General features: G+C 32.9%; 1 protein-coding gene across 1 annotated transcript in view; it reads left to right on the top strand.

Annotated features, from left to right (window-relative positions):
* Positions 1–16,693, top strand: part of LOC136848160 (palmitoyl-protein thioesterase 1-like) — an 18,746-nt gene extending 2,053 nt beyond the window's left edge. Inside the window, exons 2-7 of the mRNA XM_067120438.1 lie at positions 8,899–9,008; positions 9,837–9,964; positions 11,395–11,550; positions 12,030–12,135; positions 15,317–15,487; positions 16,380–16,693. Of these exons, the coding sequence (XP_066976539.1) occupies positions 8,899–9,008; positions 9,837–9,964; positions 11,395–11,550; positions 12,030–12,135; positions 15,317–15,487; positions 16,380–16,514 (806 nt within the window). The 3' untranslated portion in view covers positions 16,515–16,693. The remainder of the gene's footprint in view (positions 1–8,898; positions 9,009–9,836; positions 9,965–11,394; positions 11,551–12,029; positions 12,136–15,316; positions 15,488–16,379) is intronic.
* The last annotated feature ends 1,074 nt before the right edge of the window (positions 16,694–17,767 follow it).

Raw genomic sequence — 17,767 nt, 5'->3', positions numbered from 1 at the left:
TATATATATATATATATATATATATATATATATCAAAATTATGCATCAATGTCTGACTCAGTTATTCTCTTCCTTTTGTATTGGAAAAGCTATTAACAAACCAATCAAAATTCTACCAAAGTAGAAATAACAAATGTAGACTTGACTATCGGAACGTATCTCCCTTACACCGAAAACAAACGCAATTATTGAATACTTTATCCATATCCTTATCCTTATCTTTAAAATATCGGCAGTTCGCCAGTTAATGAATACCTAAATAAAACAAGAGACGATTTTAGTTTTAAGAAAGTGCCCTAATGTTTCGTACACATGAGGAACAGTGGCCATAACCTAAACGGCAGGAAGATTCTGAGTTCTCATTTGTCAAACTAAGCACATGAATCTGCAAGGGTGCAAATGGACATCCACCTACAAGGATGATTTTTTCTTAAGGCCTATTCTCAAGCAAGTGTTTCAGTGAATCTGCCCTTTAGAGTGGTAACCAATTTACGAACTAATCACAAGCAAAGAAGTACGATATCTTTGCCCCTTCTGTCATGAAGATAAGATAATTAATCACCATCTCTTAAAAATATCGTAGCAGTTATTTCACACTTGCAAATTTTATTCATATAGTCGAGTTGCTTTTTTTTTCCACATGTACCAGTGATCAGGGTTGAAGGAGTGCCACACGAAATATGTTTTTTTTTTAGGGTAGTTTTGTTGTTATGAACCTTTTAATTTTGCGCACACATACACACAGAAACACATAAACACATATGTATATATGTGTGTGTGAGTGTATGTATGTATGTATCGAAATGAAAAATACCGGACGCCACCTCAGACGAAAAACTACGTTATTTGTCTCTTGCTTCAAACTTAATCACTTTGTAGTATAATGATCACATCAAAGAGCGCCTGAAGGTCGCTCTTTACATATTCAAAGGAGCTTCTTTCCTTGCAAGGCAAAGTCATGAACTTAGTAATGAACGCAATAAAACACACAATTTCTCTTACCCACGCATGCTCACTAACGCTAAATTTCTCTCCCACCACCTACACATTTCTGTGTAGTAATTCTGAAGTCACATCAAAGGAGAAGAAATAGAAATAGAAATAGAATTTCTTTCTTTGAACCGATGAGAATTCTAGTCTTTACCTTCCTTGGGAGAGAAAATTGATTCTCATTCAGGCTTGAACATCATGAATTGCATTAAATCTGTGGAAAAGATCGGCTTTCGGATAATCAGAATAGTTTTCGCTTTGCTTATGAATGCCTTGAAAACCGTTTTTCCTTTTGCTTATGTGTAATTATTTATTTTTACTAAAACTCTAAAAAGAAAAGCTCTTTCATTTTTCTTAGGTCAAGGTTATTCTAAACATATTCAGAGGCCTAGTTCTTCACAGCTATACCTCTGTTGTAAATTCTATGAGGAAAAAACCCATTTTCTGAGTTGAAAGGCAACATAAATATATTCTGAGGTTTTTCCATCACGGATACGTTCTCCGTTATACATTTCAAAAAGGGAATTTTTGTTCCCGATCGAAAGACGTTATAAGTAAGCTGTAAAAACGTATTAATATCCACGGCCAATTTTTCGTTATTTATTTTGGAGAAAATGTAAAAAAATTTTTCTTAACTGCAAAGCATCGTAAAATATAGGACCTTTTATTTTAGAGGTAATCCCATTTTTCCTTTGCAGTATCAGTAACGAAAATGTTTTAGTTTTCTCAATCAACAGACCTCATGAATTTGTTAATTAATTAACTTATGTGTTTTTATTTAATTCTTTACTTATATATATATACTGTATATATATATATGTATATATATTTACTCATTTATTTATTCATTTGTTTATTTATGAATATGTTTCGAGAGTCCTCCACAGCATTTTGGAAAGAAATATTTAATTTATTTTGTTTAAAAGCCAATTTTACAATATTATGAAGTTTATCCCTTTACAGTTATAGTTTTAATTAGAGGTTTCTAAATAGGAAACGCCTTACTTTTCCTCAGTCGAAAGCTCTAGTAAGCATATTCGTAGGCCTATCCCTTGACAGTTATGCTCTGTTATAAATTCCGGGAAGGCAGCCTCTTCTTTTTTATTCAAACGAAAGACCTTTTATATAAAGTGTCTACAAGCGTGAGAGTAGCTGGGAGCTCCCCAGGTGTTGTCTTTTACACTCGAGGTATGAAGATATTGGCCTTCTTCTCCACCAACCCCTTTCCTCCTCTCCCCCTCCCCCCCCCCCCACCACACACATAAACACTCCTACCACCACCAGCATCACAACAACAATCGCCGCCTCCCTCCCAACCCCCGCACCCCACTTTTTCTTTATACGCGTCTTATCTGGTGGAACCTCCATTCTTCATATAAACATGCAGTGAAAGTTTTTTGCAGGAGAGAGAGAGAGAGAGAGAGAGAGAGAGAGAGAGAGAGAGAGATCTTTTTGAAATTAGGCTGTCAAGCCAAGCACTGGGGCACTTTCGGTCATTCAACCCTTCAAGACACGGGGGTTGGGGGGGGGGGGGAGGAAGAAGAGGGAGCTGGAACAATTGGACAGCGAGGTAAAGAGGTCTAGAAATCGAGATGAATTGCAAAGATCTAAGAGTGGAACCGGGAGAAAACCCCCTGTGACCGCACCAAGAAGTGATGGTTGGAGAAGTTGGGCAGCAAGACTGGAGGTAAAGTAAACGGTCAAAAAGAGGTTGCAGTTATTGGCCGAAGGAACGCTGCAGACACCGTTTAGTAATGCCTACATTGCGCCATTTGAGGTGCACTGACGGCTCTAACCTACTACTGGGAAAAGAAAGGAAGAAGTCACTTCTTGCTTTGGAAAGAGACTGGAAATGGCTGGCCAAACTCTCTCTTTCTCTCTCTCTAGTTTCTCCGTTTAAAGGCAACTGAGGAAAACACCACTAACGAGGAGGTAGGGAGAGAAAGGGAAAACTCCCAAGATAACGATAACTGTTCCCAACAAGGCTACATTAATTAAATGGTCTCTTCGGGCGCAAAAACTTTTCGGACGGAAACCGATCCCTGTAGGCACCGAATTCTTTTCCTTTAAGAAAATAAAAAAAAGATTCTTTCAGAGCTTCAGCTATACAGCCTGAAATCTTTTTAGTCTGAAGGGGCTGGTGAAATACCTAGTGCGCCACTCTTTTCTTGATGGGCCAAATGACTAACGTGGATTAAAGCTCTTTCTCTGAATCTGATCTTTTTATTTATTTCTAAACTATTGGTTGAGTTCCTTACTAATTGCACTGAACAAATATCATGATAAAAGACGTAGTAAATGTCTCCTCATCATAGTGTTCTTTTCAATCTGCGATCAGTCTATTTCGTCCATTTATCAGTCTGGAAAAATCAGTGTCTAAAAGTCTTCCCTGTAATCAAATTTAGCTTCCCTCGTATGAATTCTAGCTTCCTTTCTTTATGTCTGTAGCTTCCCACGTCTTTAACTTTTTATCTCTCTTTGTGTAATATAACTAAAATGTTTCAACTAATAAGAAAATATACAGCTTTTACTAAAAAAAAAAAAAAACATAAAACGTTATCATTAAAGCCTCGTCATAATCGCCATAACATTTCGAGAGCAAAAGTTTCAAAGTTCAAAATCAGTGATTCAGATAAAAATGACTGCGATGAACCTGAGATCATCATTCGTTTGCTGAGTCTTACAGCACCCAGTGATAACAAATAACTAGCAAACAGAGAATCACAATAAAAAAAAAATACAAACAAGTAGTGAATGATAAAAAATAAACTAAAAGGTAAAATGTACCAAGATAAAAAAAAAAAAAAGGAATTTATACATACTTAGTTCAGATTTGCCGAAAACTTTTCCGCTTGCTCAGCGTAACAAAACTGAAATGTCGGATGAGGGTTCGTTCAGGAAACGATGAGAGTAAATAGAGAATCTGTTTTGAGTCAAACTGCATCCAAGTGAGAGACCGATTCTTCGATTTATGAAGTCCTCTCGCTGGCGCCACGTTAGCCATTTCGAAGATGAACTGCGTGGAGGCTGAAGTTGCAGAATTTAATTGGATCTAAAGTTCTTGATGAGGTCTTAGACTGCAAAAGAAAAAAATGGCTAGAGATGGTCTCACACACACACACATACACACAAATATATATATATATATATATATATATATATATATATATATATATATATATATATATATATATATATATATATATATATGTATATGTATATATATATATATATATATATTTATATATATATATATATATATATATATATATATATATATATATTATATATATATATATATATATATATATATATATATATATATATATATATATATATATATATATATATATACGTTCATATATGTATGTATATATATACACACATGTATATGCATATATATATATATATATATATATATATATATATATATATATATATATATATATATATATATATATATATATATATATATATATATATATATATATATATAATGTTTGTGTGTGTTTACTGTACACACACACACACACACACACACACGCACATAATAGCGTTGGAGCATTGAAATATAGCGACTAAGGGGCTGAACACCCTGTTATGAGGAGTGTGAAGTGAAAAGCACCTTAAATTCCGAGATTAAGGGAACAGGCATCCAGAATTATGGAATTAAAGGTCAGGGATTACGGAGTGAAATGAATTATTCATCCTAATAATTCGTAATTAAGGTCATACGCTCCATGAAATATGGTATTTATTGACCAGGCTACAACGAAATCTATTAATCAATAAAACAGACATTAAGAAATAAAGCGATCGCGTTGGAGAGCCAGGACTAATGATATCTGCGAACTTATTTAATTGTCTTTTCTTGAATTGGCAAGTATGAAATAAAAGCAAAATTCATTTTTTTCTACGTAAGTTATCTGCTTTCCATTCATCGTCATTTGGCATGCCTCCTTCCATTCGAAAATCCCATAAAAGAGTGTTTTATAATTTCTTCCATCCTATGGATTTGATGACGTAAATGCTTAGGATATTTTCAATCGTGTAGATGAATAAAGAATCAGTGGAGCTAAAAAGCATGTGTGAAAGTGTGTGACGCTTTCGCAATAACGTGTCTTTCATCCTGAGTTATGTTTTTGCATTCAATTTGTTTTTTGACAAAAGCAATACGATTAGACAAAAATCAATAAAAGAAATAAAAAGACCTATGGCAACGGAACGAATGGAGAAGCGGTAAGAAGATTAACCCAGAATAAACAAAGAAACTCAGACGAATCTTTATTATCTTCCCGGTCGCTCTCAGCTAAGGTATTAGTAGTTTCTTTCCTCCTGCCAAAGTAACTTTTAATAACAAAAGTTTTACAAAATGCTAAATAAAATCTCTGAACAAACTCAGCATTGGTTTGAGAAACGGAGCATTGTTGAGTAGAATGATGAAAAAGAAATATACTTATTATTTCTGATCAGGTTACGCCTCTGCGTTCATACTCAGAAACTTCAGAAAGCTGTAGAGGTCTTTTTCAGCTTTTAGTTTTCTGTAAAATAAAACTCTTGTGTAGGCTTTGTTTGTCCGTCCGCACTTTATTCTGTCCGCCCTCAGAGCTTCAAAACTACTGCGGCTAGAGGGCTGCAAATTGGTATGTTGATCATCCACCTCCCAATCATCAAACATACCAGATTGCAACAATTTAGACTCAGTAGTTTTTATTTTATTTAAGGTTAAAGTTAGCTATAATCGTACTTCTGGCACCGCCGTGGGCACCAACAACACAGGCCACCACCGGAACGTGGCTGAGTTCATGGGCCGCGAATGTACAGAAAACTCGTTTGCGCCGAAGAAACTTCGACGCATTTTTTACTTGTTTTCGTATAGCTTTCTGTTCTTCAAGAGGCATGTTTATCACTCCTTTAAGAGTCCTAGCCTACTCCTCTTTCCTTATCCTTTTATGAATTTTTTCATGTAACTGGAATCGACAAGGGCGCGGAACCCGCATTCATGTTTTATCCTTACGTCCAGTCCATTTATCCGTCTGACCTCGGAAACGCCATTTTCTTTCTTTGACCTCTTTTTGACAAATTGCGTTGCGACGGATTTTCCATTACCCCGAAATATTTCACCTGACGAAAACAGTACTCCCATTTCTTCCTTTTGCGGGAGCGACTGAAATGTCAAACACAGCAGCAATAATATTAATATTTTTTTTGTAAGGGAACTACGTGGTACTCTCTCTCTCTCTCTCTCTCTCTCTCTCTCTCTCTCTCTCTCTCTCTCTCTCTCTTATATTTTCGTCAAGTTTGATGGCAACATTAACCTCGGCCATAAAATGGTTCACAGTTTTCTTGAGAAAACTCTCTCTCTCTCTCTCTCTCTCTCTCTCTCTCTCTCTCTCTCTCTCTCTCTCTCTCTCTCTCTCTCTCTCTCTCTCTCTCTCTCTCAAGCCTCGGGCTTCATATCTATATAGTTAATTTAAAACATTTAGTCTTTTTCTCCTCTTTAAATATTGCAATAAGAATGCAAAAGTTATTCCTCAGAGAAAAATAAGAGTAGTGCAAACGTAAATGAAATCAACTCTGTTTTCTCTGCCTACAGAGTGGCATTAATGTCAATATCATTCGACCCTGCCGTCGTTATCAAAGCGTACAACTGGAATAGAAAATTTAACCTTGGTATAGATTTTTGTTGTTCTTCTTCTTTCATAAAACACTACCCATTAACAATGGATTATGCACATAAAAAAAGCCCTTGTAATAAGTTGCCAGTGGAAAAAGCCCTATTATTTTGTCATGAAAATAAAAGACAAACAAGTGTTTTTGGGGCACAGCCATCATTAAGGGTTGAAATGTATCATTCAGTTCATATATAACTGTGCATGAACAATAGGTCTAAAAATATGTATAGAAAAAGGAATACAATGCAACACATATATATATACTGTATATATATATATATATATATATATATATATATATATATATATATATATATATATATATGTACATATATATATATATATATATATATATATATATATATATATATATATATATATATATATATATATATATATATATATATATACTGTATATATATATATATATATATATATATATATATATATATATATATATATATATATATATTTATATATATATATATATATATATATATATATATATATATATATATATATATATATATATATATATATATATATATATATATATATATATATATATATATATATATATATATATATATGCAGTTGTACATCGACAGGTATGACTTGAGGCGGATTAGAATCTTTATATTTTTATATCTAAATGACGGTTCTCGACTGAACTTCAAACATATCTTTAGAATTATTTGTTTGTTTTAAATATTGTATGGTATTACTTCATGAAAGAATGAGCAAAACGTATAATTCTTTAACGAATTTTGTGGAATATCATGAAATACAGACAGGTTTTTGGGATACTATATCCTAATCAGGGTAAAAAACTGAAATATATCTCATGTCTATAAAGATTTAGCCTTGCTTAATAGTGTACACTTACTATAAGAAATGCTATATCATATCCACGGTTAGCACAAATACTTCCTTGACTATCTTCTCATGTATCTATAGAATCTTACCAAATATCTTTATCAATTCAGGTAAGAATATATACAATCTTACCAATATCTTTATCAATTCAGGTAAGAGTCTATAGAATCTTACCACATATCTTTATAAATTCAGATAAGAATCTATAGAATCTTACCAAATATCTTTATCAATTCAGATAAGAATCTATATTCTATAGAATCTTACCAAATATCTTTATCAATTCAGGTAAGAATCTATAGAATCTTACCAAATATCTTTATCAATTCAGATAAGAATCTATAGAATCTTACCAAAAATCTTTACCAATTCAGGAAAGAATCTATACAATCTTACCAAATAACTTTATCAATTCAGGTAAGAGTCTATAGAATCTTACCAAATATCTTTATCAATTCAGATAAGAATCTATACAATCTTACCAAATATCTTTATCAATTCAGATAAGAATCTATAGAATCTTACCAAATATCTTTATCAATTCAGGTAAGAATCTACAGAATCTTACCAAATGTCTTTATCAATTCGGATAAGAATCTATAGCATCTTACCAAATATCTTTATCAATTCAGGTAAGAATCTACAAAATCTTACCAAATGTCTTTATCAATTCAGGTAAGAATCTATAGAATCTTACCAAATATCTTCATCAATTCAGGTAAGATTCTACAGAATCTTACCAAATGTCTTTATCAATTCAGATAAGAATCTATAGAATCTTACCAAATATCTTTGCCAATTCAGGTAAGAATCTATTGAATCTTACCAAATGTCTTTATCAATTCAGATAAGAATCTATAGAATCTTACCAAATGTCTTTACCAATTCAGGTAAGAATCTATAGAATCTTACCAAATATCTCTGCTTATAAATTTAAGAGTCATGCTTATCACGTTCACTAGCTTCCATTACTTATGTATCTATAAGATTCTATCCAATGTCTTTATATATTCACCTCAGGTGAATATAACACCACTAACTTTAAAAAGGGTTGCATTAAGATTCCTTTAACAATATTATTAATCAATATTATTAATTGCTTATAATTCTACAGAATCTTATCCAATATCCTCATTACCTTAGGTGATTATGACACCACTAACATGGGCCTCGTTAAGATTCCTTTAACAATCTTATTAATTGTTAATTTATCTACAGAATCTTTCCCAACATCTTTATTACCCCAGTTGACTATGGCAGCTCCTACCTCAGCATGAGTCACATTAAGATTCCTTTAACAATATTATTAATTGTTTATAATTCCACAGAATCTTACCCAACATCTTTATTACCCCAGGTGACTATGGCACCTCTTACTTCAGCATGGGTCACATTAAGAGACTGGTCAAGAAAAACGTCCCAGACATTTATGTGAAGTCAGTCGTCGTGGGAGCGAACTTCATGGAGGTGAGTTATCCATACAGGCTATTTCATGGATCCTGATCGTTGTGGAAACTACATTACTTTTCCTTGAAGAATACTAGCTGTCCAACTTCTTTTAATTTGTCTGGCTCCAATTGTTAGCGCTGTGGGTTTTGGTCAAGCTACACAACAATAATAATAATAATAATAATAATAATAATAATAATAATAATAATAATAATAATAATAATAATAATAATAATAATAATAATAATAATAAAGGACAAAAAAGACAGTTGTAAGTATAAATTGTAACAATGTTGATATTAATGATAATGATGAAAGGACAAAAAGATCAATATAGCACGGATGGAACAGAACAGACCCAGCTTCCAGACAAAGTGAGAGGAGAAAACTAGGGACGTGTCGCTGGAGAAATTCGTTTTAAACTCACTTGAAAGCTTTGTTTCTGCTTTATTATCTGGAAGTCTCGTTTAGCTTCTATATGGATTCTAGAATTAATATATTCAGTGATTTTGTTAGTATGTTATGGTGAAATGAATGTTCTGCTCGGAAGTTTTCTTGTTTACTTTAACAATGTTAGGGAACGAGGGAGTCTATTCCAGTATGAGACCTGGGAGATTGGTGGCTAAACTGAAACTTCGGAAAGCCTGAAATAAATTAAATTTTTGGTCGAATGCATGACATGTAACTTTCCAGAATAAACAAAATAGCAGTAACAAGGTTCAGACTGTCTAAAAAGTTTTGAAAGTAGAAATTGGATGGATATCTGGCAACTTTCAGCCAAAAAGGGGTTGGGATGAAGGCTTTACCTGTTCAAAGTTAACGCAAACACTTTGGGACTTTCCTTAGGACATTGTTCACGGGTTCATCGGGAACGTAAACAATCAAGTCGAGCAAATTTGCCAAGAAATCGCTGCGGATCCGGAGTTGCAAGATGGCTACCATGCAGTTGGATTCTCTCAGGGAGCGCAGTTCTTGTAAGGCAATCTATTCCTCTCAACTATTCAAGCGTTTTTATGCTGTCCTAAATTTGAATCAGAATGTTAATGTTAGATGATCACCACATCATGTATTTTGATCTCACTTTCTCCATCATCTTCATATTGTTACTTTTGAAGATTTGTATATTATTTTTGTTAGTATTCCTCAAAGCCAGCATAAAAGAATAAGGATAACAATTATATGTTAATATTCACATATATCATCAGCCTCCCAGGAACCAAACAGTCAAAGTTCATCAAGAAATATTTTGTTTTGGTCTCTGTTACCTTTAAATATCAATAATTTCTAGAGATCGAATACAGTTTATATCAAATATCCTTTGACAATGGTGGCAACACATAACAATCATATGAATTTAAATTCTGTATCAGGACTTAACACCTAAGTTACCGATTATGCCTGTTAGTTTATTACTGACTTGTACTGAGTTCTAACTAGATTTTAGTGCTTTTTTTCACGAAGAAATTCAAGCTTTATTAACGTTTTATGTTATTCCCCCTGACATTGTAAGAGCGAATTGCTCTTTCTGACTGATTTCAGAAATTCCTCACATGTGTTTGCAGAACGTCGAGTGTAGTTTTAATCGATATTTTGAGACTCTTTTTACTTGTTCATTCCTCGTTCCCTCATTTTTAGTATCTTTTTTTGCTATTTATGCTAACTTCATTCCTTCCAGTATTCCAGCCTCCAGTTTGACTAAATATCTGGGCATATTTTTTAATGTTTTTAGTTGATAGTCTGATGTCTATAAGGATATATTTCAAATTTGAAAAATTTGTTTTCTCCCACAGATAATGGTTTGTTGTCTACAAAGATATATTTCAAGTTCGAAAAATTCTTTCTCTCCAACAGATAATGGTTTATTGTCTATGAGGACATATTTCAGATTTGAAAAATTTTCCTACAGATGCTTTCATGGTCCCACATTTGAAAATATTCGCTTATTTTCCTCGTAAATATTTAAGCATCGTTGCACTTTTCAGTTCTTCTCCTTTAATACTTACTTTGTGTCTCCAGAATATTTATTATTTATTCATTTGTTTTTGGAAAAGGCTGGTTAATCATTGAGAAGGGAAGACCATGATATCTGTGGTCGATAGACATGCTATTCCGTTGCTTCACTATAAAGTTTCTTCTCCAATCCCTGGTTCCTGGTTCTTGGTTCCTGGTTCCTAAGGGCTCACACCATAAACACAGTTGCGAGCACAGTACGCTATTCGTGTGAGATGCAGAGTTTTTTTTTTCAACTTGATACAGCTTTACTTTATACCCTTTCTCTTTTATACTGTTTATTAATTTTTTTAATTGAATTCCCTTGTTTTTTACAATTTTAAATGTCTTTAGCTTTACTTTACTGATTTGTTCGCCACACTGTTCCAGTTCTTCTTCTTTAATATTTTACCAGGCGGGCCGTTGCGGAGCGCTGCCCGACACCCGCCATGAAGAATCTGATTTCCATCGGCGGACAACATCAAGGAGTCTTTGGTCTCCCGAACTGTGATCCTGGAAATTTGATCTGCGAAGAAATTCGGCGAATTTTGGACCTGGAAGCTTACGCTGAGTGAGAATGACGTTATATATTCTTTTAGAAGAACGTATTGAGTTATTTTTCATTTTAGTATTATACTATAAAATTGCATTTCACATGGTTATGTATGAAAAAAATTAAAACAAAAAGAAAAATGTTTGAATTGTGATTGTATCTGAAATTTCTAAGTAACCCCAAGGAGTGTTTTACTTATGATTTAACAAAAATACTTGCTTCCAATTTCTTTCAGTTATTGTTCAACAGTATTATCCTTACGCTTCCCACTAACCTGGTATCTCACTATTATACACACATACATACATACACATACTGTATATACAGTACATATATAAATATACATACGAATATATATATATATATATATATATATATATATATATATATATATATATATATATATATATATATATATATATATATATATATATATATATATATATATATATATATATATATATATATATATATATATATATATCTTTTCCTTACAGATGGGTACAAGACGAAATAGTTCAGGCACAGTATTGGCACGACCCACTGCATGAAGAAGTCCACCGCAATAAGTCAAGATTTATAGCCCTCATCAATAACGATCAGGTGAGTTACTTCGCTCTAAGGATGCGTCTTCCAAGGAGCAGGAGACAAGCAATATTTTTTTTTTTTTTTTTAGGCAGCAAGATGCCACTGAGACAGGCTATCTATTTCTGCTGAGAGATCTATATATATATACAAAACACTTACTGTGCGTATCGGATATGTATACATTCAGAACGAAGCTGGTAATTCAGTAATTTTATATATATGTGTATATATATGTATATACATATATATATACATATTTATATATATATATATATATATATATACATATATATATATATATATATATATATATATATATATATATATATATATATATATATATATATATATATACATATACATATATACAACACACACATATATACATATAAATGTGTATATGTAGATATATAATCAGAAATTCATAAAGAATCTTAACAATAATGCGCAAACATACAATGTATTATATTTATCGGTGATAGTTTCGAAAGTGCTATTGTTATCATCAAATCCACGTAAAAATTTCCACTGTGGAATATAATTGGATTCTCAAAATAACACCAACAATGGAAAAATAAATAAGGAAAAACAAAACTCAAATGACTTGCATCACAAAGGAAACGCCCGAACAGTTTAAACAAATTAGGAAATAACAACAACGCAAGAAAAAATGTTTCATACGGCAAAAGTTACGCAGAGAACAACAGAATTAAAAAACCGAAATCAAGAAAACAATAAACACAATAACAAAGATAAAACATATACCAAAGCGACCTGAGTCTTATTTCAAAACACGGCAGCTCAATTGAAGATTCATGTGTCCCCAGTGGAAAGCTTCATTTTGGCAGCTGAGAAAGATTCAGCTCAGAGTCGGACCGAGTCATCGGAGCTGATACCCAGAATTCCTGTCTCTACTTTGAAGTGCGTCTTTTTACTCTAAGTCTGATGATGACAATGTTTCCGGAAATGTCATCTATAAATAGGTAATGCTGTTTGAGCGGTGGGGCTAGACCACATTACGCATTCATAAACACACAAACACACAAAGAAAGAAAGAAATAAATGTATATATATATACACATACATACATACATTTATATATATATATATATATATATATTTATATATATATATATATATATATATTTATATATATATATATATATATATATATATATATATATATATATATATATACATATACATATACAGATATCTTCATCAGGTACAATAGACCTTAAATCTTTTGGACTTCCAGCACTGCTGTCTGTAAATCAAATATGCCATTAGCTGGACGGTAATAAAAATGATCAACCATGGATATAGTTTACGATTTCTCTTACGAGTTCCAGAATTTGTTATGATCTGCTGTACTGGAACTACTGTAGTTACAGTGAGTTATGAGAGGGAAGTTTCGGTTATGTATATACTGTATATATACATATTTGTATATATGTGTATACATACATACATACATACATACATACATACATACATACATACATACATACAGTATATATATATATATAATATATATATATACACAAACACACACACACACACATATATATATATATATACATATATATGTGTGTGTGTCCGTGTGCGTGTGTATGTGTATATGTGTGCAACATAAACACTACTTGATTAGCACTGATGCACAAGTGAAGTTTTTATGTAATTGTTTTAACTGTCGATTGATGATTATAATGATTTTAATCGCTTTCGTTGGATGTTTTGGCTTTTTAGAAAAGACACCTGACAGCAATATATATATATATATATATATATATATATATATATATATATATATATATATATATATATATATATATATATATATATATATATATATATATATATATATATATATATATATATATATATATATATATATATATATATATATATATATATATATATATATATATATATATCTGGAATGACTGGTATACGGCGCCCTGAAGAATCCATGCACCTAAGAAACATAAGTCAATCTCTGCACTGAGCATTCTAGAGGCCGTCCACTATCTTTCATTCTCTCTCTCTAATGACATCCGCGTCTCATTGTAGCCCATTGAAGCTTACACCAATCCACCATGACTTCTTACGTGTTTCAGTAACTCCTGCCGCTTTGCAAGGAAAGGATACAAATAAACCTTTCCAGATATGGAATCGGGGCAAAGAGACTTTTTGCTCCCAAGTTTTTCATTACATCATGACAAAGATGGAAGACCGTTTACTTAACGACGATAATAGAATCATTTTGCAGTCATGAATATGGAAATTGACCTACATTTCCATCGTCCAGCCATGAGAGAGAGAGAGAGAGAGAGAGAGAGAGAGAGAGAGAGAGAGAGAGAGAGAGAGAGAGAGAGAGAGAGAGAGAGCTCCTTCAGACTGTAGAACAAAGAAATAAATCTCTTTTAGCTCCAGCCGCTGGAAAAATTGCCAAAAGTTGATAGAGTTTAGCTCTTAAAGACACTAGTCTTCCGGAAGCCGTTCGCTCGGCTAACAGTGTAATAAAATGAAACATGATATGCCGTTTTTTCTCGATTACATTTCGCCCATGCAAGGAGGTCAGTCGCTTAAAAGTTGGTCAAGCCTTTTTCTTGGAAATGCGTGGGCCAAGAAGCCGAATTTCTAATTTTATTCACGCGATTCACACACATACACATACACATATATATGTGTGTGTGTTATGTGTACATGTGTATGTATGTATTTATGCATAAGAAATTTTTCCCAATGGGAAATTGTACTCTTCCCAGTTATCTTTCCAGTCCCCAGTAGGCGATCTAACACACTGCTTCAGTTAGCAGAAGCACAAAGGATTTTCCAGGAAAAGTTTCCAAATCGCTTCCGTTTCCTTCCCTCCAGTATCGAACGCTGGTGAGCCCAACCTCTTACTAAAAGTCATCCACACATACACCCACACATACACACACACACACACACACACACACACATATATATATATATATATATATATATATATACATATGTGTGTTGTGTATGTATTTATGTATATGTTTATATATATATGTTATGTATATGTATACACACACACACATATATATATATATAATATACATACATACATACATACTGTACATACATACGAGCAATCTTTTCATATTTTAAGAATGGATAAAGAAAAAACAGATTAAAAAACACCTTATCTATTCTTCATCAGACTCTCATGGAAGAGCAGAGGGAGAACCTGAAGAAGCTGGAAAACTTCGTGATGGTGAAGTTCCTCAACGACACGATGGTGGTGCCTAACGAGAGCTCATGGTTCGGCTTCTACAGACCGGGACAAGACGTCGAGGTCCTTCCCCTGAGAGAGACCGATCTTTACATCGAGGTTCGTTGACCCTAAGCATTGATTTAGAAATATAAGGCTGCTCTCTCTCTCTCTCTCTCTCTCTCTCTCTCTCTCTCTCTCTCTCTCTCTCTCTCTCTATATATATATATATATATATATATATATATATATATATATATATATATATAAATCAGGGTACACTACGAAAACTGGTGGAACGATTGCAGTATATTGCATGAAAAAAATTGTTTTTGCTTTGAGATTTAATCTACTTTTTAAAAAATAAACTTTATAGCAGAACTAGTGAGAGAGAGAGAGAGAGAGAGAGAGAGAGAGAGAGAGAGAGAGAGAGAGAGAGAGAGGAGAGAGAGAGAGAGAGAGATTTCAACATCCAAAGGAATTCAAAGATTATATTTTCTATGAGTATTTTTTTTCTTAATATTATCTGACCGAAGAAGTTTGAAAAAGAAGCGCGAAAATAGCCCATTTTTTAAAAAAATAAATAAAAGGTAGAAATGTCTGTGTCTGGGCCAGTGTGCGCGAGAGAGAGAGAGAGAGAGAGAGAGAGAGAGAGAGAGAGAGAGAGAGAGAGAGAGAGAGAGAGAGAGTTTTTAACATCTAAGGGAATTAAAAAACTATATTTTCTAGTATCTGAGTCCTTTTTTTAATGGGATTTTACAGAAATAGTTTAAAAAGAATTGTGGAAGTAGCCCAGTTTCTAAAAAAATGAATTAAGGGTTGAAATGTATGTATGGGGGCCTGTGTGTGTGCGAGTATGTATACATGTGTGTGTGTGTGTGTGTGTGTGTGTGTGAGAGAGAGAGAGAGAGAGAGAGAGAGAGAGAGAGAGAGAGAGAGCCATGTAATTAACACTCGGCGTTGGTTTAGCTGGGCAATAATGACTGATGATCTTATCTCTGGCAAATTCCAGGACAGACTCGGTCTGAAGGAGATGGATGAGGCTGGAAAATTGGTCTTCCTCGGCGTCCTAGGAAATCACCTCGACTTCACAGACGACTGGTTTGTGCAGGAAATCGTCGAGAAATACATTAAGGACAGCGTCTAGAGAACACGCCTGGGATTATTAAGCTCAGCAAGCATTTAGAATAGTATATTCGAAACATGGATACTACTGTTTGAAGACGTTTCTGTTCTCCTGTTCATAATATTGTCATTCTTCTCTGAATTTTGACCTTGACTGATTTATAGAATCTAGAAAGTAAAAGCCATTTAAAAAAGTTAGAATACGATTATTTTTTCACCATCTCTGTACAATAAAAAAAACCATGTTTAGAATTGCCATCGTCTAGGCCGAAGCCACCCTCCCACAAACCAGCCTCTGTGAAGGTATACCTCGAAGTCATACCTTGGTTCGAGCTTTGGGACGGGATACAATAATGAAATATTATCTATTTTATAGAGTTTATGATTCTGCTGCTTTCTGGCATTTCTATGGTCCTTTGCCCCTTGAAATATCCCACAAGGTTTAATTCAAGTTTCAGTAATTTTCTTATATTAAAAAGGCTGAGGCGTTAGGCATACAGTCAAACCTGGTTTTTTTTTTTGTATCCAGACTTAGGACCGGTATGGACGCATAAACTAATGAATGTAATAGGACGTTAAGTTGAATTGAAGACAAATTTTTAGCTGCTTGTGTGCACGTTAAAATCCCTCTCTCTTTCTGTGTGTGTGTGTGTTTCTCTCTCTCTCTCTCTCTCTCTCAGCCTTTATCTTGAGAGGAAAAGGAATGGAAGACTACCTAAAGTTACGCTTTCCATATATTGCTCGAATCCCTAAAGGTAAGGCTTTGAGCGTCAAAGGTAAAAGAGCAATTCCTTTTCATAGCTAAACGATTACGAGGATTTTCTGTGAGGCAGGCCAGGGGAATATGGAAATTTAAACAATAAATTCTCCACTCCTTAGAAATCTTTCATCCATTCTCTTTTGTATATAAAGTTTTCCAAGCGATTCATATCTCTTCTTGACGCATTTAGAAACATTTTTCTCCGTCATTAAATATACGCAAGTCTATATAAAGATTTATGTTGTAGAATAAAGTATGTAGAATAATTCTTGGGTTGAATATATATATAAATATGTATATATTCAACCCAAGAATTATATAAATATGTATATATATGTATATACACACACGCATATATATATATATATATATATATATATATATATATATATATATATATATATATATATATATATATATATATATATATATATATATATATATATATATATATATATATATATATATATATATATATATATATATATATATATGCGTATATACATTTATATAAT

The sequence above is a fragment of the Macrobrachium rosenbergii genome, chromosome 18, assembly GCF_040412425.1.
Source record: "Macrobrachium rosenbergii isolate ZJJX-2024 chromosome 18, ASM4041242v1, whole genome shotgun sequence".
NCBI classification, from domain to species: domain Eukaryota; kingdom Metazoa; phylum Arthropoda; class Malacostraca; order Decapoda; family Palaemonidae; genus Macrobrachium; species Macrobrachium rosenbergii.
This window is presented reverse-complemented; position numbering and strand designations above follow the sequence as displayed.